The 22,065-nt window shown below is 42.6% G+C and overlaps 1 protein-coding gene across 2 annotated transcripts in view; it reads left to right on the forward strand.

Moving 5' to 3' along the window:
* Window positions 1–21,348, forward strand: part of SF3B3 (splicing factor 3b subunit 3) — a 44,640-nt gene extending 23,292 nt beyond the window's left edge. Inside the window, exons 11-26 of one of the 2 annotated variants that reach the window (XM_037063667.1) lie at window positions 5–77; window positions 5,625–5,776; window positions 6,051–6,206; window positions 6,947–7,102; window positions 7,654–7,797; window positions 9,498–9,620; window positions 10,527–10,681; window positions 11,897–12,071; window positions 12,614–12,819; window positions 12,910–13,066; window positions 14,282–14,407; window positions 17,085–17,297; window positions 17,834–17,932; window positions 18,740–18,883; window positions 19,497–19,601; window positions 20,765–21,348. In XM_037063667.1, coding sequence (XP_036919562.1) covers window positions 5–77; window positions 5,625–5,776; window positions 6,051–6,206; window positions 6,947–7,102; window positions 7,654–7,797; window positions 9,498–9,620; window positions 10,527–10,681; window positions 11,897–12,071; window positions 12,614–12,819; window positions 12,910–13,066; window positions 14,282–14,407; window positions 17,085–17,297; window positions 17,834–17,932; window positions 18,740–18,883; window positions 19,497–19,601; window positions 20,765–20,905 — 2,325 coding nt within the window. In that variant the 3' untranslated portion in view covers window positions 20,906–21,348. The remainder of the gene's footprint in view (window positions 1–4; window positions 78–5,624; window positions 5,777–6,050; window positions 6,207–6,946; window positions 7,103–7,653; window positions 7,798–9,497; window positions 9,621–10,526; window positions 10,682–11,896; window positions 12,072–12,613; window positions 12,820–12,909; window positions 13,067–14,281; window positions 14,408–17,084; window positions 17,298–17,833; window positions 17,933–18,739; window positions 18,884–19,496; window positions 19,602–20,764) is intronic. The other variant, XM_037063668.1, reaches the window with a different exon arrangement.
* The last annotated feature ends 717 nt before the right edge of the window (window positions 21,349–22,065 follow it).

A 22,065-nucleotide genomic window follows, 5' to 3' on the forward strand; every position in this document is an offset into this window, starting at 1 on the left:
TCAGGTGTCGGAAATGGCTGTCTCTGAACTACCCGGTAACCCCAATGCTGTCTGGACAGTGCGCCGGCACATTGAAGGTAAGGAAGCTTTTTCCAACAGTCGAAAGGAGGGTCTGGGTGCCGTTAATAATAGAAGGCTTAAGAGGCCACATTCATAATATTGCTGTATCATTTCATCTAGCTTCGTATACTAGAAACTTTTTCTGGCCGGATTCGATGTTTTGAGAGGTGCTCCCAATCTGGTGCATTCACCTACTACTTTTTGTACAAATGGGTAATATTTAGTACATACACACTTTGGTATCATTGAGCTTTCATGTGTAATGTTCTTTGACTGTATTCACCTGTAAGACACTGGTTCCATCTGTGTAAGAGATGTATGGTGTGAGGGAAAGTTTTGCTTCATTTTTCTTCAATCCTTCTCTCCTATTGTGCTGAAACCACAGTGAAATTGGTGGTTATTCTATGTGTTTAGGAGATTTGGTAAAGCTCGTTAATTAGTCCTGCTTGATGGGTGTAGTTGTGTTTAAGGAAAGTAGAGATGGAATGGAATCAGAATTTTAGAGTGAGTGGGAAAGGGGTGGAGTGAAGAGAGAGAGTCTGAGCTCCTGCATAGAAATGGTCATCTCATCCTACGATTATGAACATGCATAGTAGTGTAACAGCAGGAGAGTCTTGTGACAACTGAATTTCAGTCCCTTGCAAACAAAACTCACTTCCCATTTTCCCTTTGATTTACTTGGGGCTGTAGGTCATTTCTATTCCAAGACCTCATTTTCCTCTTCTTCCTTTAGAAATGTAGGACTGGTGAGTAAGATCACCCTGGCCAGCATACAAAGCTTTTCCAAGAAAACAGCTGGATTTATTCCTGTTATTTAGATGTTGTCGTGTGGAACAAATTTAAGGGAGCTGGGAAATGTGTAGGAGGAGACCTCTTTCTATTAGCAAACACATTTTGGTGGATTTTGTTTTCAAGTAGGCACAGGAATCAAGTCTGAGTTAAGAAAAAAAAGTGATAAATAGGAAATTAGATTAATTTTAGCTGAGAGGATATTTAAACAATTGATTTTGAAAGATTTCTCCACTATATGTACTATCATAAACTGGTGAGTGTTGATATTCACCTTTAGCTTGGTGGGTCTTTGACTTAATGGCTCTTGAAAACATTGCCTAGACTATTTGAATTAAAGAGATCCTTTGAGATAAAAACCACTGTGTACCCCCCCCTTATTTGTTTGTGTGTTTGTTTTACTTAAATTGTTTTAAAATAGGTTTAGATTTGCAGGAAAGTCGCTGCCATTTTTATTAAGGCAGTAAATCATAGGTCAGCTGAATCATGATAGTTCACCACGGTTATAGAAATTGAAAGCTCTGAATTCCAACCCAGTGTTTGCTTGACTGAGCCTGCAGTGGGAGTCTGGTTCTTGTCGATTTGTTAGGATGAGTTCTGTACTCTCATCTGCAGTCTTTTTTTTAAAATTATTTTTAGAGAAAGAAGAAGGGAAGGAGAAAGAGTGGGGGTGAAACATCAATGTATGGTTGCCTCTCGTGTGTCCCCCACTGGGGACCTGGCCTGCAACCTAGGCATGTGCCCTGACTGGGAATCGAACCGGCAACCCCCTGCTTCACAGGCCTGTGCTCAATCCACTGAGCTGTACCAGTCAGGGCTCATCTGCAGTCTTCTGAGTGCCCACTGTGTGCACAGAGTAATTAAGAAAGGTCCCTACTTTCAGAGCACTTGCTGTCTAAAGTATACCATACTGTTCCATGTTTTGATGTGATGAAAAGCACAAGCATGTTGCCAAGGAGGGAGGGAATGGGCATGTGTTTGAGAAGCAGGGAAGGCTTTTTTTTTTTTGATGTTTGATAAGTTAGTGATAAGCAGTATAGTGCATGATGGAACTTACAGCTGAAAAATTTTCTCCTCTAAACACCAAAGACTAGGCACAGTCTACATACTGATACATTTTATTTTGTAGAAACCATAATTTGGGCTATTATCCACAAAAACAGATCAGGTTCTGTCTGTTCATTCTCTTTCCATACCCCAAATTACTTCTGAGTGAACAACCCACATGTCCCCACATGCTACAGGCTTCCAGGCAATTACTAACCTTGGCTGGTACTTGGTGCTGCACACTACCAATACCAAGCCTTTTTTTCTCTTCCACAGGTGGCTGGTGAAGGTGCTGATCACCACAGGTGTGTACTTACTGCTAGGGTCTACCGTGGGGTCTTAGAGTTTACACAAGGAGAGGGATCCACACAAAATATTGAGGCTTCCCTGATGGCGTCTTTCAGAGGGTAACTTTGCAGTTGGATGGCCTTGTTCATTATAATAATGCACACCCGTCTGCCTGTATGTTAAGTGGTCTGAGGCAGGAATCAACTTGTCTTATTTCCCTTACAGAATGTGGAAAATATGACTGATTTGTCTTTAAGCTGAAAGAGCCTGTAGCTAGAAACCTTCCCTTCATATTCTCCCTTGGAGGTTTTTTTTTCTTTTTAAGGTTTTATTTATTCTTTTTTAGAAAGAGGGGAAGGGAGGGAGAGAAATATCAGTGTGTGGTTGCCTTTCAAGCACCCCTGCTGGGGACCTGGCCCCCAACCCAGGCATGTGTCCTGACTGGGAATTGAACTGGTGACCCTTTTGTTCACCGACTGGCGCCGAATTCACTGAGCCACATCAGCCAGGGCCCTCTCCCTTGGAGTTTTGTGCGTTCCAGGTATACTAACTTAAAGATTGGACCCTAAAGAAAACCCCCACCCCTTTTTTGAGTGTAATATTAGGCAAGACAAGCACTGAGGAGTCTGGGTATAAAATGAGAATAATGGCTTAAATCATGTGGATGGTCACTGATTTTGACCTTTGAGTGGGCTGCTTATTGAGCCTCAGACGCTAAAGCTGAGGAAGAAGAAGGTATCCATCCTCTCTGTTGGGGGGCATCAGCAGTGCTCAGACAGGTAGAAGTCCCGTTTCACTGAGCAAAGATGCATGCTCATACCCTAACGGAGTCTTCACTGAGGTATGAACTGATATTTCATATGAAGCTGTGGCCCCCAGGATAAAGTCAATCTGATATTTATAGTTTGTAGTCATTTACTTGACTGGAGCTTGATTTTGTTCCGAACTCCAACTTTTAACTTCTAACCTCCTTAAGACACAAGAGCTACTAATCTGCTGCAGGTCCTCCTTGCCATATAATAGAAAAGGTACAGGTTGCAGTGTGCTTAGTATTCACATGGTAGTGGATATTTTGAGAAAATCTGTGATGTTATGCAGCTTTCAGGTATTAGTCCTTGCTCTACCACTTGTTGGATTGCCCAGCAAATGTTGAATTGCCCTGTTTAAGTCCACTGAACAACTCTTTATTTGTATCTGAGCAGTGGGGCCTTGAGTCAAAGGAAGATAAAGGACCCAGCTAGTCCTCCCTCCCCCTACCCCATTCTCTTGTGTGTAAGTTAAAAGTTGTCTGTTCTCTGGAAGTCCCCTTTTCCTCATGACCAAAGGAAGACACAGGAAATCCTGCTAGTTATAACCCTTTTTGGTTGGGCTTTAATTTGCTCTGGCAGAACTTTTAAGGTATTAGGTTTCATTAATGAGAACATGGGAAAGTATACAATATTCATATAATGTTAAAATTAAGCAATTCCTATTATTTTTACACACCAGAAGTATCCAGTTCAAAAAGCGAGAGCTGGTGTAAAGCTTCCAGGTCTGGTGTCCCATGGAGAAGGGCCGTGGTCGTGTTGTGCACTATACAGGCGGCTGTTTGGGGACAGCTATGTTATGCTTAGACTGAGTGCGAACAGTGCTGTCTCACAGCTCCATTTTGTAAGGTGTCCTTACAGCATTTGATACAGGTTTAAAATAAAGTAATCTAAAGTGAGGTATTTGCTTGTCCACTGTTACTCCTTATGATTTGGACATTGAATTTTCACTCTGGAGTCATTGTATGGCTGTTAGATTACACCCATTGGGAAAGATCTCTGATCCTTACCTTTCAGCCACCTCGTCAGTACGCATAACAAACCAAACAGTACTTATCTGTGTGAAGCAGTCTCATAAATCACATTTGTTTCTATATATCTCTTTAAAAGTACTGACTGCAATTCACCAAATTGATTTTATGTCCTGCTAATGGGTCAGGGCACAACTACTGTAGGCTACAGCAATAATACATCTTCACTGGGTCCTCTCTTTTTAAATAAAGAACACTGATTCTGCTGAACTAATCCAGTAATTGTATTTAAGATTTTATTTATTTATAGATAGAGAAACATCACTGTGTAGTTGCCTCTGGCGCACCCCCAACTAGGGACCTGGTCCACAGCTCAGGCGTGTGCACTGACTGGGTATCAAACTGTTGACCCTTTGTTTTACAGGCAGGTGCTCTGTCCATTGAGCAAGACCACCCAGGGTTAATTCAGTAACCTTCATTCAGCTGAACCACTTTGAGATTGTTCATAACCCAAACTGTGTCCTTGATTGTGGGTGGGGTAGATCAGCCTTCAGTCCTTTAGCTCTCACAGAGGCTGGGCTCAGGTAGACAGCTGCTTCTGTCTTAAGGGTAAGGTAGCCACTCCCTATTTAGTACCTTGTTTACCTGGTGTCTGTGAGGGGATAGAAGGGGGAATTCGATACAGAAAATTCAAGCGTAAAGTAGGAAAATCTTTAAAGTAAGTGTTCCTTTATTTAGTATTTACCAAACTTTATGCCGAATATTGTGCCAGATGTGGAAGAGACACAAAAGCTGTTTTATGTTGTAGGATGGAATGTATGGGAAATGGATGGCCTTTAACTGTGGGATCTGCATGAGAAACTTCTGAGTTTGCCTGTGTACCTCGGGTCCTCTGACTTCCTTGAGAAACTCATTAGTGTTTGTTTATCCAATTACATTTAATTAAATAAAAAGCAAATCCTAATAGGATTGCTCATGGATACTGAATAGTTGTATTTTAAATAGTGAAAAACTACAGAGGTCAAGAACTGACAATATAAACAATTTCCCCTCCCTGCTTGCTAGTTATCTTGTGTTCTGGAGAGGTCAAGGACTGACAATATAAACAATTTCCCCTCCCTACTTCCTGGTTTTCTAGTGTACTTATGTCATTTCTATTGTGACATCCGAGGACTCTCAGTTTCCAACCTTAGAATGACTTAGTCTCATGGAGGCTTCAGTAATCTGTTTTATTTATTACATCTTGCGTTCCCACATCAGCTTCATTTGGAAGAAGCTTGTGATTAGCATCTGGAGAAATAAGTTTAGTTTCAGTGTATATTAATATTGTACTATTCAAATTTTCTTCATGACTCTGATTCCCTTGCTTTGTTCTCTTGCATTTCTTCCAGCTAATGTCTCAAGAAAATACTAGTTTTCAGAGGCATTTGCTGTGGGCATATCTACTCAATGTATTTAGGCATTTAAGGAAACAAAGTATATTTGTAGGTGCCTATGACCCTCACTTACCTTTTGGACCATCCCCTGCTGCTCGTCACATGACTGTGATGACCACTCATAGAAGTGCCTTAGAAGGTTTCTGAAGAGAAAACTTAGTGTGTCTCATTTGGCTTTGTAACTAGTGACTTACTAGCTAACCAGCTCTTCTTTTTCCTTTTTGCAGATGAGTTTGATGCCTACATCATTGTGTCTTTCGTGAATGCCACGCTTGTGCTGTCTATTGGAGAGACTGTGGAAGAAGTGACTGACTCCGGGTTCTTGGGCACCACTCCAACCTTGTCCTGCTCCTTGTTAGGAGATGATGCCTTGGTGCAGGTGAGGATCCTCAGAGAGCTGCTTACCTACTCAACTCACTTGGTTCTTTCTTTGCCCTCATTTTGTAGGCTTCTGTGTTCACCTTAATGAGCTTTGAACTTCTTTGAAGATGACTGTTTCTGGGGCCTAGCAACTCTTTTGTCATTGACCCAACTAGTGCCTCAAATACAGTGGCTCCAGATCTGACAGTGACTGACAGATCTGATAAGTGTGAGGGTCAGTGCTGCACAGTGTTGTCAGATTGCTAAAGGCAGGGTTCCTTGTGTTCCTGCAGGTGTATCCTGATGGCATTCGGCACATACGAGCAGACAAGAGAGTCAATGAATGGAAGACCCCTGGAAAGAAAACAATTGTGAAATGTGCAGTGAACCAGAGACAAGTAGTGATTGCCCTGACAGGAGGAGAGCTGGTCTATTTTGAGATGGACCCTGTATGTTATTTTATCATTTACTCTGGGACTTGTGTAGGGTCCAGAGGTCAAGAAGGGAGCTACAGTCCAGCTATCTAGATTGTATTCACAAGAAAGAGTATTGAGGAGAGAAAGTGTCCACAAGCCAATTTAAAACTTGATCGGGGGGAGTAAGAGGTAGATTAGTTAATGTCTTAATTGTAATCGGAGTTATGAAATCCCATTTTATCAATGAAACACTTGTATCTCCTGCCCTTCGCACTCTACTTTTCCACCAAATAGTTGCCATAGGATTAATTTCTGAAATCTGAATCCATTTTATAAATTTTCTTAACGCTTTTTAAAATGGAAGATGTTGGGTACAATTAATTACTCTCTCAGGAGGTTTGTGGATATGGCCAGTTTAGAGTCTGACTGTATCTGTGATTGAGATTTCTTTGTTTTTAACTTCCGTATTTGAATTCTCTCTCACCCAAAGTATTCCCGTAAACAGAAAAAGTTTTCTATATTTTCATTTCCTGAGAGCTGGTTTGGCTTAGAAATTTTGTGGCACATTGTCCTTACCAAGGTTCTCTTGTTATCGATAATTTTGCTTCCCATTAGCCTGTAGAGAATCTCAAATAGAGAAATTCTTGGCCATTGATTATAGTAAGAAGAGTGAGAGGAAGCAAAAAGGAACTTAAAAGTCCTCCTTTCCCTGGGTCCACAGTTTGGATGTGAGTTAGAGTGGTTTGTGACCTCTCTCGTCTTCGCTCCCGTAGTCAGGACAGCTGAACGAGTACACAGAACGGAAGGAGATGTCAGCAGATGTGGTGTGTATGAGTCTGGCCAATGTGCCTCCTGGAGAGCAGCGGTCTCGCTTCCTGGCTGTGGGACTGGTAGACAACACTGTCAGAATCATCTCCCTGGACCCCTCAGTGAGTGTCGCCCTCCACTTCAAAGATCTTCCTGTTAGAACTTGAGTACCTGGCCCACTTCTGATGTCTGTCTCTGAGATCAGCTGGGCTGGGCCCTGAAATCTACACCTGTTGCTTCTGGATATTGTAGCAGCACATTTCAGGAATGTTCTGTGATGCTTTAAAGGTGCCGGTCTGAGACTTCCAAACACTTCCTTGGCTTAAGCCTTGATTCTCTTTAATAGTTTTTTAAAAAAATCTCAAGGCTGTCTTTGTAGGAAAGGACTCGGACTGGCTCCAGGGCCTTAGATGACTTTTAGGAAGTGCCCTTTGCTTATGCACTTTATCCCATTATCCACTTTGACAAAAAAAAGTGAAGCACGATCTTCTGCAGAGCTTATTTCTAGATTCAGTTTAGCTAGTAACCCACTACTCATTTAGAATTCACTCCTCAGGTTTTCCCTGTGCACAAGAAAGTTGTTCTTTACTCCTAGAATTAGATTTCTCTGGGTAGGTTTTTCCCCCAAATTAGGCATTTCTTACCTTTTATTCTTTGCTCTTTTCTCCCTTAGGACTGTTTGCAACCTCTGAGCATGCAGGCTCTCCCAGCCCAGCCTGAGTCCTTGTGTATTGTGGAAATGGGTGGGACTGAGAAGCAGGATGAGCTGGGTGAGAGGGGCTCTATTGGCTTCCTGTACCTGAATATTGGGCTGCAGGTAAGGAATCCACAGAGGCACATTATTGGTGTCAGGTCTTCTTTAGGTTTCATGCTGCTCTGTGTTCCTCGTTTTTCAGGTCTAATTAGAACACATAAGGATTAGGAAAAAAGTTAATTTTTAGAGTCTTTGATAAAAAATGGACTGCTTTCACTACTCTGGGTCAGGACTAGGTGAGGTTCTCAGCAGTTACCTTAGTTCCCACAATATGCAGCTTTGGAAAGTAGTAACTAATAACCTCACAGTGCCTAACGGGCTCCATTAGCAATCAAGGACCCCTCGGGTTCTCTGTCATCTGAGCAACTGAGCTCCTTGTGGCAGGAAAAGTAGGAACTTAAGGATCAAATAGTATCAGGGTTTTTGACTATATACATTTTATTTTCTTTAATGATTATCTGCTCAAAACACATAATCTAGCCCAGGTAATTTTTGCTTTTTAACTTTACTTCCTAATTTAGAAATTATAAAAAATCGCCCTGACTGGTGTACCTCAGTGGATGGAGTGTGGGCCTGCGAACCAAAGGATCGAGGTTCAATTCCCAGTCAGGGCACATGCCTGGGTTGCAGGCCAGTTCCCAGCAGGGGATGCACGAGAGGCAACCATACATTGATATCTCTCTCCCTCTCTCCTTCCCTTCCCCTCTAAAGATAAATAAATGAAATCTTCAAAAATTTTGTCAAAATGGCACAAAGTTAGAAAGTCCAATGTAATTAGTCTCTAATACTCATCACCAGTTTTGGCAGTTACCAACTTTGGCTCTTGTTTTATTTATCCCCCCTCTTTCTCCTGGAGTATTGAAAGCAAATCCAACAATAATTCTTTAATGTCATCTGTTGCCTTGTCCTTGTTCCAATTTTTTTGTCCCCCAAAATGTCTTTATATTTGATTCTGTTTAGGATCTACATAAAGATGTGTAAAGTTTGCATCTGCTGATGTATTTTTTGTTTCTTTTAATAACTGCCCAATTCTCATTTTTGTTTTATTTTAAAGGTTTTATTTATTTTTAGAGAAGGGAGAAGGGAAGGGGAAAGAGGGAGAGAAACATCAATATGTGGTAGTTTCTCATGCACCCCCATCTGGGGACCTGGCCCGAAATTTAGGCATGTGCTCTGACTGGGAATTGAACTGGTGACCTTTCGGTTCTCAGGCCAGCACTCAATTTACTGAGCCCCACCAGCCAGGGCTAGAGACCACTTTTAACCATGCATGTGTTTTATTTTTTAAATTTTATTTATTTATAAAAGTTTAAAAATTTTTGTAGAGGAGGGGAGTTAGGGAGAAAGAGAGGGAGAGAAACATGTCAGGGAGAAACATTGATTAATTGCTTCTTTTAAGTACCCTGAACAGGGACCAAACCCACAACCCAGGCATGTGCCTTAACCAGGAATTGAACTGGTGACATTTCACTTTGTGGGACAGTGCTCCAACCAACTGAGATACCTATTAGGGCAGAATTTAACGTACATGGTAAAAAGAAGGGAAAAAATTTTAAGATATACAATGAAAAATATGTGTGCTTTTTCACTTAGTGTATGCTCAGTAACTGAGTGATTTAGTGAGAGAATGAATGAATGACTGGCTGATTATTAGGATATTCTTTAAACTGAGTCGTTTTCTTCTATCTGTACTTTGTAGTTAAAGTGGCCAAGAGAACTTGCATCATGGGTAGATTTAACCCATGCCTCTTCTTTTCCATCAGAACGGTGTGCTGCTGAGAACTGTCCTGGACCCTGTCACTGGGGATCTGTCTGACACTCGCACTAGGTACCTGGGGTCCCGTCCCGTGAAACTCTTCCGTGTTCGGATGCAAGGCCAGGAGGCAGTAAGTAATGAAAGGGGGCAGGCAGCAGGTTTGGTTGTTAGTGATATCAGATAAGGTGAATCCTCTTAGTGTAAGCTTTATTTACTTTTTTTAAAGATTTTTTATTTATTTATCTTTAGAGAGGAAAGGAAAGAGAGAGGGAGAGAAATATCAGTGTGTGGTTGCCTCTTGTGTGTCCCCTGCTGGGAACTGGCCTGCAACCCGAGCGTGTGCCCTGTCTGGGAATCAAACTTCGATACTTAGGTTCGCAGGCCCGCGCTCAATCCACTGAGCTACGCCAGCCAGGGCTTAAGGTTTATTTTTATTTCACTCGTATGTAGTTAGTTTGACATTAGCTCTACCTTGGTTGTTTTATTTCATTCCGTGTTAGAAGTTTTGCGTCTCTTAATGTGCAGAGTTTCTTAAATGGGGTTCCATAGCACTCTTATGATTTGGTTATAGGTAAGTTGGGGTATTGATCCCTTCAGTCCTCAGGCTGGACAAATGGAGCAGCCTGAGAGTGGCTAGTTGAATACCTCCCATCCAGGGCGATCTTGTGTCACTGTCATTGTTTTAATATGTAATGAAGAAAGGATCTTTATGACTAAGAATGTGAGTGTTTCTGGGTACTCCGCTAGTTCTTTACTTGTTCCTGCATTTAATCCTTGCAACACTCCAGCCTTGTGATAGTATTCCCATTTTGCACACTTGGAAATAGGCTCAGAGAGATTGAGTGCTTACACACTTGGAGCAAATAGCAAGCCATGCTGCCTCTTCTATAGGATTCTTGTTCTTTAGGTAACCTTTTAGGTTTCTAAAACTTACTGGGATATTCTGCAATCTGAAATTTGGGGGTAGGGTGTTTACTCAGCATACTACAGTTGTGTTTTTCCCAAGCTTATTGGATGTGTTTTTTTCTTTCCTTAGGTGTTGGCCATGTCAAGCCGCTCGTGGTTGAGTTATTCTTACCAATCTCGTTTCCATCTCACCCCCCTGTCTTATGAGACCCTGGAATTTGCATCTGGCTTCGCCTCTGAACAGTGTCCTGAGGGCATTGTGGCCATCTCCACCAACACGCTGAGGTGAGAGAGTCCCACAGTTGAAGCCCAGTAGGAAGCCTTCTGCCAAGGCTTGGACTTTGCCAGAGTTTTGAAAGAAGTTATAAAGATATGGCAAAGAGCCGGCTAATGTGTTGCAATTGAAACCTTTATTTTGGCTCAGGGTTTAAGTACCTGGTAGCCAAGTTTCGGTGTTTGGCATTTTAGCTTCTGATTAGATTTTTATGGCCAAGTTTTAAAAGTTAACAGTACAGTTCAGTATTCTTGAGATTTAAGGATTCTTTTGGTGTGTGTGTGTGTTTTTTTTAAGATTTTATTTATTTTAAGAGAGGGGGCAGGGAGAAAGAGAGAGGGAAACATCAGTGTTCAAGAAATACATTGATCAGTTGCCTCTCTCATGCCCCCAACTGGGGACCTGGCCCACCAGTCAGGGCGTGATTTAAGGTTCTTGTTTTCTCGTGCAGTGCCCCTGGATTAGCTCTGGAGCATGCTCACTTAACCTTTTCTCACTCTGCCCTGTCATTTGCAGTGTTGTGTCTTAAATTTCAAACTCAATATAAATGGTTGAGGCCTTTTTTTGCAAATTGACAGACTATAGTTTACACTGATGATGTTGGAGTGAGTACTATTCATATTGCAAGCTGGAAAATAACCTGTTTAGTTTGACTTTCTCAAGTTTTGGGGGGGGGTTCTTTTGTTAATTTAACTTTTAGTGCCCTACCCATATTGTTGATGTCCTGGTTATAACTATTGGCTGGTCACCATGGATTCATGGATTTGATAAAACTTAGGTGATGTTCTTTCAGGAGGCCATTTATTTTATGAAAACCATCAGCACAAATACCACGTATCTTCAGGTAATTGCAGTGCTTCACAATAATGTTGGAATTGGTGCTCTTTATTTTAGGGTTTGTTAGTCATGAAGAAATTTTAACTTGTCACTATCACATTATCACTGGAGTGAAAAAACTTTCCTTTGAGGATTCTGATGTGGGTTTCACTTGAAAACTGAGATTGTCATGAAACATGGTGGTGGGCTACTGCCAAAGTGGAGAGCCCTTCCCTGTCTTTGTCTCCTGTGCAGAATCTTCCAGATTAAGTCTGTTGTTTATGTTGCCTAATGCCAACATTAGAATTTTAGGGATTGATATGTTTGCTGTTACCATTCATGGACCACTTGAACACCAGTTTCCAGGTTCTGAGTGAGCAGCCTATTAACTCCCTTTTTTTTTGACATAGGATTTTGGCGTTGGAGAAGCTAGGTGCTGTCTTTAATCAAGTAGCCTTCCCACTGCAGTACACACCCAGGAAATTTGTCATTCACCCTGAGAGTAACAACCTTATCATCATTGAGACTGACCACAATGCCTACACTGAGGCTACAAAAGCGCAGAGGAAGCAGCAGATGGCAGAGGTAATGAGACTGACCTTCGGGGTTTGATGAAAAGGTGTTAGTGTGAAATTGTTGAAAGTTTAAACAACTGTAATCACTATTATTTGTTATATGTAAAGATCCAGGCTTTTGGGGAGTCCTTCTGACAGAGCCATTTGCCAAAGTCCTTGGTTTTAGAGGCTTTCTTGTGACTCGGGGCTAATACACTGACGTGGATTTATTCAGTACTTAGTCCCCCCTCTGGAACAGTTCTTCAGTCCTTGAGCTAACGAAAGAGTCTGTGATGTGTGTCCTGGACTGCATCTGGTCCCGAAGGAGGTAGCTTTCATATTCCCCACAACACTGGCTTCTTCCAGAGTCATTTCCAAGCAAAAGACAAGTGTCCCCAACCATGTAAAACTGTATCTGGTCTGGAAGAAAGGAGACAGGTAGACTTAGCAAGATGGGTTAGGTAGAAAAATGGCAGTTTCATTTTTATGTTTCTCAGACCACTGTTCAGCTGTTTGCCACAGCTGATATCAGGTGGGTTTTTTTTTGTTGTTGTTGTTGTTGTTTTGATTTAGGAAATGGTGGAAGCAGCAGGGGAGGATGAGCGGGAGCTAGCTGCAGAGATGGCAGCAGCTTTTCTCAACGAAAACCTTCCTGAGTCCATTTTTGGAGCTCCCAAGGCTGGCAATGGGCAGTGGGCCTCTGTGATCCGAGTGATGAATCCTATTCAGGGTAACACATTGGACCTTGTCCAGCTGGAACAGAATGAGGCTGCTTTTAGGTAAGTAGTTCAGAACATCCAGGGTTTGGGAGGCTGAAACAGGAATTCTCAGAGCTGTGGCTAATGCCTAACTACTTTTTCTTTATGCAGTGTGGCCGTTTGCAGGTTCTCCAACACCGGTGATGATTGGTATGTGCTGGTGGGCGTGGCCAAAGACCTGATCCTGAACCCTCGATCTGTAGCAGGGGGCTTTGTTTATACCTACAAGCTTGTGAACAATGGGGAAAAACTAGAGTTTTTGCACAAGGTAGGAATCAGCCAGTGGTTCTACTGAGTCTTAGATACTATTAGACTCTCACTTTTGCTTAAAGTTGTGGGTCAGGTCTTTTGTTGACCATTTTGGGAGCCAAGTCACTGATTCTGATCCATCTCACGGTAGCACATGGAAAATGCTGCCCTGGCTCTCACGGTCCAGTGAGGCTTGGCTGCCTGTCAGTCCCACAGTGAGCCTATGCGCTAACCACCCACAAAGGGGGAGTAGGTGCTCACTGAATTGGCTACTTGTTTACTAGTTTTACTAAGCAGGCAGCAATTTGTGGTCAAAATTCAGCAGTTTGCAGAGTTACTGTTCTCTGGAGAGTTACTGTTTAACGGTTACAGAGTTTTCCTTCAGAAAGGGAAAAATACTCTGGGGTTGAATGGTGGTGATGGTTGCATTGTGAATGTACTTAATGTCACTGCATTGCATACTTCAAAATGGCTAAAATGGTAAATTTTATGTTACACATATTTCATCACAATTTTAAAACTAAAGAAAAAGAATTCCTGTTGTTTCTACAGTGACAGTACATGAATGTGGCTCTTCGATCCTCCCACAAGGAGAATGCTATCTATCTATTTATAAAGGCTTTATTTATTTTTAGAGTGAGGGGAAGAGAGGGAAAAAGAGAGGGTGAGAAACATTGATGTGCTAGAGAAACATCAGTTGGCTGCCTCTTGCAGGCCCCCACTCAGGGACCTGGCTCCAACATGTGTGCCCTTAACAGGAGTCAGCCAGCAACCTTTTGTGTGTGGGACCATGCCCAGCCCACTAAGCCACACCAGTCAGGGTGGGAGAATGTGTTGTAGGATATATCGTGTCTCCCTTGCAGTTAAGATGTCGCTAGTTCTCCTTTCCCGTTCCTTCACAAACTGCAGTTACTTCTCATACTGAGGCTTCACTATTAGTTAATGGTGCCTGTTGAATTATCACAGGCTCTGAGTCAGAGTTCATGGGGCACCAGGACTACTTTTAACTTGGAATGTTGATCCACTTGGCTGGGTGAAGTGTAGCACATGGGATATGTTTACCCAGACATCCTTTTTCATAGAAAGTGTTGTATGTGCGCTTTATTTCCCTGATGAGCAAAAGGTGATCACTTGCTGTCTGTCTTCCTGACATATGCCTGTGGAAGGCATTTTGGGTGGAGGAGGTGGGGCTAACAGGTTCTAATAGCTGCATTACCCGCTTTTCCTCTCACAGACTCCAGTGGAAGAGGTCCCTGCTGCGATTGCCCCATTCCAGGGTAGGGTGCTGATCGGTGTGGGGAAGCTTTTGCGGGTCTATGACCTGGGAAAGAAGAAGTTACTCCGAAAATGTGAGAACAAGGTAAATATAGTAGAGCGCCCCGGATATAGTGGCTCTCTACCTAGTGAGGAAGGGGGAGGCAGTGGCAGGGTTGCAGGTTGTTACTGTTAAAATCAGGTCTTCATTAGGACCTTGATGTAATCATCCAATTCCATTTCAGAGTTAGGCCCTTGAGACTTGAGTGAATAGATGGGTTTCTTGACTTCTTCACACTAAGACCAGATTTATGTCCTGCTTGCTTCTATAAGGAATTTGTGAGACTTAGGTATGGCTATATGAGACTAAGTATATGCCTATACTTCCTGTATAGGCATACCTTGTTTTATGGCTTTTTGCATGTATTGCATGTTTTACAAATTGAAGGTTTGTAGTAACCCTGTGTTGAGCAAGTTTGTCCATGCCATTTGTCCAAGAGCATGTACTCACTTTGTGTCTCTGTCACATTTTGGTGATTCTTGCGATATTGTGGACTTTTTCATTATTGTTCATTACCTATGGTAATCTGTGGTAAGTGAGCCCTGGTGTTACTGTTGTAATTGTTTAAGGGTCCCATGAACCACATCCATAGAAGACAGCCAACTTAATTGACACCTTTGTGTTCTGAGCACTCCCCTCACTGGCCATTCCCCTGTATCTCTCTCCTTTTTATTGGGCTTCCCTGTTCCCTGAGACAACAATATTGAAATTAGGCCAGTTCATAACTCTACAATAGCCACTTAAAATGTTCAGGTGAAAGTAAGGGTCACATGTCTCAACTTGAATAAAAACCTAGAAATGATTAAGCTTAGTAAGGAAGGCATGTTGAAAACCAAGGTGGATTGAAAGCTAGGCCCCTTGTGCCAGACATCTAGGTTGTAAATGCAAAGGAAAAGTTCTTCAAGGAAATTCAATTTGCTGCTCCAGTGAACAAATGATAAGAAAGCAAAACAGCCTTATTACTGATAGGAGAAAGTTTTAGTGATCTGGATAAAAGATCAAATCAGCCATAATCTTCCCTTAAGCCAAAGCCTAATCTAGAGCGAGGCCCTAACTCTTCAGCTCTGTGAAGGCCGAGAGGTAAGGAAGCTGCAAAAGAAGAAATTGAGGCTAGCACAGGTTTGGTTCATGAAATTTAAGGAAGGAAGTCATCCCTGTAACAAAAACCGATGGAGAAACTGTAGCAAGTTATCAAGAAGATCTAGCTAAGATGAGTATTGACGGTGGTTGAACAACAGATTTTCATTGTAGGTGAAACGGCCTTATACCTGGAAGAAGATGCCAGCTAGGGCTGTCATAGCTAGATAGAAGTCAGTGCCTAGCCTCAAAGGACAGGCAGGCTGGCTCTTCTGTTGGGGGCTAGTGCAGCCAGTGACTGAATCAAAGCCAGTGCTTGCGCACCCCGGGGCCTTTAAGGATTATTCTGAAATTGCTCCTCCTCTTTGTAAATGGGACTAAAAAAGCCTGGATGGCAGGACATCTGTTTATAACATGGTTTACTGAATATTTTAAGCCCATCTTGAGACCTACTCCTCAGAAAAAAACACTTCTTTCAAAATATTAACCCTTCATTGACCCAAGAGCCCTGATGGAAGATGAGATTAATGTTTTCATGCTTGCTAATACAGTGTCCACCCTGCCACTCTTGGTTCAAGGAGTAATTTCAGCTTTCACGCCTTTAACATTTTTTTTTAATTTCAAGTGGTATTATTTAAGAGATAGCTTTTGTAAGGCTGTTATTGCCATAGGAAGTGCTTTCTCTGGTAGATCTGGGTGAAGTCAATTAAAAACCTCTGGAAAGGATTCACCATTATAGATGCCATTAAGAACATTTGTTACTCATGGGAAGAGGTCAGAGTAGCAACATTAATGGGATTTTAGGAGAAATTGATTTTAGCTCTTATGGATGACTTTCAGGTGGTTAAGATTTCAATGGAGGAAGTAACTACAGATGTAGACATAACAAAAGAGTTAGAAATGGAGCCTGAAGACACGAATGAATTGCTGGAGTCTCAGTAAAACTTTAACAGATGAGGAGTCATTTCTTTATGAATCAGCAGAGAAGGTGGTTTTTTCCTATGGAATCTAGTCTTGGTGAAGACGCTGTGAAGTAAGGGATTTAGAATATCGCATGAACTTAGTTGTTAAAGCAGTGTCAGGGTTTGAGAAGATTGACTCCGATTCCTGAAGAACTTCTGTGGGCATAGTGCTGTCCAACGGTATCGCATGCTGCAAAGAAGTGGCTGGTGAGAAGAGTCAGTCAGTGTGGCAGACTTCCTTGTTTTAGTTTAAGACCGGCCACGGCCGCCCCAGCCCTCAGCAAACACCACCCTGGTCGGTCAGCAGCCATCCACATCGAGGCCAGGCCCGCCACCAACAAAAAGATTATGACCGGCTAAAGGCTCAGGTGGTTAGCAGATTTTTGTAATATATATGTTTAAATCAAGGTATATACATTGCTTTTTAGACATAGTGCTGTTGCACACTTAATAGACTACAGCATGTAATGTAAATAACTTTTACTGGGAAAAATTGATGTGACTCCGTGATACTGTATTAAAACCATTTAGCTCTTTCCTCCATTTTTGTAGGAATTCGTTGATGACTACTGTTCTTTGCTCTGTGGTGTCTTATAGACTATTTATGTTGCACTCAGGGAAAGCTGGAGTTTCTCTGGGTTCTGAACCTCAAGGTCACATCCATGTTGTCCTTGTTTTTCCAGCATATAGCCAATTACATCTCTGGGATCCAGACTATCGGGCACAGGGTAATAGTGTCTGACGTCCAGGAAAGTTTCATCTGGGTTCGCTACAAGCGTAATGAGAACCAACTCATCATCTTTGCCGATGACACCTACCCCCGGTGGGTCACTACAGCTAGCCTTCTTGATTATGACACTGTGGCTGGGGCAGACAAGTTTGGCAACATTTGTGTGGTGAGTTGATATTTACTTGGGTTCTAGTTAAGCGTATGAAAGCTGCCTCAGTCTGTGGTAAAGCCAAGGACCCAGGACTGTGGTTTCTAATATGGAAAGTAAAAATGGGTGTAGCATTCAGTCCTACTAAGGCTCTCTCTAAAAAGAAAACTTTGTGTTCTCTAAGCGTTATCAGGTTTTTAGACTTTTTGTCCTTTTTTTTATCTCCCTCCTCCCCATGGGACATGATTTAATAATACGTTTAGTTTGAGCTAATGTCTAATATTTGTTTTCACATTAAGATCCGTATGACTTCTCTTGTTTATATTCTGTGGTCTTTGTTTTTGCTCTTGCTATGTTAGACCTTTGGTCTTGGGTTGATTGTCTTGAGTTCCTCACTCCTCAGGCACCAGAACAGGTGCAGGGACTTGGGCTCAGGCCTCTGCCACAGGTGATGCCCCTAGGCTTGTTTGTAAGGACCTGGGGCAGACATGTTGCTTGGTGTTTCAGGTGAGTGGGTGCAGGACCTAGCCCAGTGATTTGTCACTTCCTTGTAGGTGAGGCTCCCCCCTAACACCAATGATGAAGTTGATGAGGATCCCACGGGAAACAAAGCTCTGTGGGACCGGGGCTTGCTCAATGGGGCCTCTCAGAAGGTAAGATTCAGAAGGAAGAAACCTGTTTTAATGAATTATTCACATTGCATGTGACTGTGCTGTGCTCTTGTGCCTACCATTATCTCATTTTTGTGACTCTGTAGGATAGAAATTCTTCTGAGATATTTTCACAGCATAAAAATCTCCTTGGAGAATAGTGAGTTCCTTGACAAAGATGGTTGCACGGGTTAATTCTCAATATTAACCAGTTCTTTGAGGTGCCCTGGGCCTTACTCTTTTTCTATAGGAGTGTACTTCTATTGTAGAACATCTCTGGACTTCTAAGGAGATTCCTTTTTTTGTTTTTTAAATATTTTATTTATTTATTTTTAGAGATGGGGGAAGAGAAGAAGAAGGAGTGGGAGAGAAGCATCAATGTGTGGCTGCCTTTCATGTGTCCCCTACTTGGGACCTGGCCTGCGAACCTTTCTTTCACAGGCCCGTGCTCAATCCACTGAGCTACACCAGCCAGGGCAAAGGAGATTCCTTTTAGAGAGCAAGCCCAGTGTTTGGTGGTTTGTTTTGTTTTGTTTTGAATCAATTTCTGTGATCGCTTTTTTTTTAATTGCAAACTTGATAAGTTAACAGAACTTTCCATTTTAGTTGTTTATCAGAAATGACCTAATATCAGCATGTTTGTGAGGGCATTATGTTCTAAATGTTTAGAACATCTTAAAATAAGTTTTAATGATCACTGGGTTTTGAAAGGTGGTGAAAGCTGCCCTTTGGAGGCACTACTTGCTCCTGGGAATCTAAAACAGGCTTCTGAGAGCCCATAGCAGTTACTGATCTGTTTTTGACTTACAGGCAGAGGTGATCATGAACTATCATGTGGGAGAGACAGTGCTGTCGTTGCAGAAGACCACGCTGATCCCTGGAGGCTCTGAATCGCTTGTCTACACTACCTTGTCAGGAGGAATTGGCATCCTTGTTCCCTTCACATCTCATGAGGTGAACTCTCCCACACTGCTCAGGCCTTTGCCTTCCCAAGGTGGTTTCTTTGTGCTAAATCTGCCGAAGAGGGCAAATCCATTCGTCCCCACTTGCAACTAGGAATGTTCCGGAAATTGTATAGTGTGACAGAAGTGCCTAGGGAGATAGGAACCCTGATTTCTCTTTCTTCTAGCCATTTGTTTATATGACTGATATGGATATAGGGGTGAGCACAAGCCAAAGCCCCAGAACCAAACACCATAGACTACAAATGCTGGGATGGTAAGGACTGGGGCATTTATGTCTCAGAATCAACTCTGGGATTGGCTAAATTTGGTTTATGTTGTTCCAGCCAAGGAAGCTGGGATCAAGAACCTGATCTTGCAAACCACTCTTTACTTACAGTGCTCTCTTCTGTGTTCTGCAAATACAGGGAGGTTTTTCCCAGGTTTTTGGTGTTTTGTCATAGCAGGAAAACCTGTTTTCATCAGAGGAGTGATTTAGATATTAAACATCTGTTTACATGGTAAAAATCAATGGTTTCTCTGTTCGTTGTGCTTCTGGAGACCATACACTAGTAGTTGGAATCACTTTTTTCTTTTAGTGACAGATCCTTTGTTTTTTCTGCCAGGACCATGACTTCTTCCAGCATGTAGAAATGCACCTACGGTCTGAGCATCCTCCTCTTTGTGGAAGAGACCACCTCAGCTTCCGTTCTTATTATTTCCCTGTTAAGGTAGGTCTTTGTTGGAAATATGGGTTGAAGAGGGGAATTGTCAGCCCTTCCAACAAAGTCTTTTCTTTGGTTGCTTCACCCCCTCCCTTAAAAAATCAAAATAGTCCCCTTCTCCCTTGCCTGGTCCCCACTGGCTGACAGCTTCTTACCCAGCCTGTCCTTTGGGCTGCCAGGTTCTTCCCCAGCCAGGACCCACTAGCCTGTAGGCTCCACCCCTCAGCCAGGCCCTGGGAGGTCATGGATTGTTGGTGCTGTTCTGGGGGCCAGAGTTGGGGGGGGTTGGAGTATAACCCAGATAGTTGCAGAGGAATGGAGCTGGCGTTTAGATCAGTTAGTGGTTTCAGAACAAAAGATGACTAAGCTTTGGGTTCCGGATGAGTTTCTCATGAAACATTGGTCAAAATTAGGCTTTTAAAAGGATGGTTCAATGGCTATTTGGAATGAAGAATAATTATAGTAAGTTAGGAATTTCTCCCTTAAAATTGCTATAATGATATTGCATAGCGATAGAGATTTGCCAGAACTGGAAAAAATTAGCCAAAGCAATCTTAAAAAAACAAAGCTGGAGGAATCACACTCCCTTACTTCATATTCTACTACAAAGTGACAGTAATCTAAACAGCATGGTATTGACAGAAAAACAAGAAATAGACATACAGCCGATGGAATAGAATTGAAAGCCCACAAATAAACCCACATGTATATGGGCAAATAATTTTTGACAGAGGAGTCAAAAACACACAACGAAAAAAAGTTTCTGCAGTTTTTTATTTTTTCAAGTATTGCTTTTTAGTTATGCATAAATTTTGTTGTAATATGCTTTTGTACTGGGTTATTTAAGAAGAAAAGTCACATGTCTAGTACAAAAAAACCATCAGAACAGTCCTGAGTGAAGGAGCCTCCAGGGAGTAGACTGAATGAAACAGTATTGGGAGAGAAGGTCCTCCCTGGGCAGATGACGGCCAGAGAAAGGCTCCCTCTGTTTCGTTAGTCTGAACTCTGGCTCCGGACGGTCTGCTCACAGTACTGTTCCTGGCTCTGCGCATGGGGTTGAGGTCCTTGTCGGAGAATAAAAAGCTTTCGGTGCGGCTGCTGCTTTCGTGTGTGTGATTTTCTTTGGGCATCTAACCTTTTTCTTCTGCTCTCGTTTTCCCATGCCCTAGAATGTGATTGATGGAGACCTCTGTGAGCAGTTCAACTCCATGGAGCCCAACAAACAAAAGAATGTCTCTGAAGAACTGGACCGAACCCCACCTGAGGTGTCCAAGAAGCTTGAGGACATCCGGACTCGCTATGCCTTCTGAGCCTGTCTTTTTAATGTGGGGCTTGTCAAAGACTCTGTTTTGTTTTTCTCACTACCTGGCTTCGAACCTGTGTGGGAGGAGAAGGGTGGCTGGATAATTAAGACTCCCCCTAGAGTGACTGATTTCCCCTAAAGTTGGCACTGAAAACCGCTGTGCTGCTCCCTGCCTGGTACATAATACATTGCCGCAGGCCCAGTGTGAAATACAATGCCCCCTGTTCCCCAAACTTTCCCTGGGTTGATATTTCGGGCTCTTGTGTCCACTTTTATACACACCTTTAGTTTTTAACAGTTTTTTCTGTAAATAAGTTTTGTACAGTGTTATTTTTGTGGGAGGGAGGGAGGGGGAGGCAAGCCGAGGTGGAGACCAGGTTGGATATAGTAGAATCTTGATTTGTGTCACTCTGGAACCTAATGAGAAATACAAACCTAGTTTTTAAGGCAGCTGGTGTCAGTGTGTCTTTTCTAGGGATGAGACTTCAGGTGGGAGAATTGAGCCTGACTTGGATCAAGAAGAACTGAGTCTCCTCCTTCCGGCTTTGTACAGGGATTTCTGGCGCTCCTTGGCCTTCCACTTCCAGCATTACGGTTTTGTGGCTTTCTCTAGTCCTTTCTGTTATGCAGATGAACTTGGGCTCAATAATAACTCTGGTCATCCACACCTCTTCCCAGTAGATATTTAGAGGAGGGTGGCTGAATTTTTTTTTTTCAGATTTTAATTTATTTATTTTTAGAAAGGGGAAAGGAAGGAGAAAGAAGAGAACCATGATGTATGAGAAATAATGGGTTGCCTCCCGCACACCCCCCCACTAGGGACCTGGCCTGCAACTCAAGCCTGTGCCCTGACTGGGAATTGAACTGGCAACCTTTTTATTTGCAGGCTAGCATTCAATCCATTGAGCCACCCAGCCAGGGCAACTTTGAAATCTTAAGAGTGAAGGATTTGGCATGAATTCTAGCTGGATAGTCTCTTAACAGATGCTTCCTTTACTTCCGTAGCTCCTGCAATGATTTTTTTTGCCGTATGACCGCTAGGAGGGATTAGTAAGTACAGAATTAACCCAGAATACAAAGCCCTTGGGGACGAAGTACCTGATTAAAGGCACATGGATAACTATGGGCACCTGTCTGCCGCAGCCATCTTAGGCAGGCTCTGGGGGG

This window comes from Sturnira hondurensis, unplaced genomic scaffold (assembly GCF_014824575.4).
Source record: "Sturnira hondurensis isolate 20B ecotype Veracruz unplaced genomic scaffold, ASM1482457v3 Scaffold0014745, whole genome shotgun sequence".
NCBI lineage: Eukaryota > Metazoa > Chordata > Mammalia > Chiroptera > Phyllostomidae > Sturnira > Sturnira hondurensis.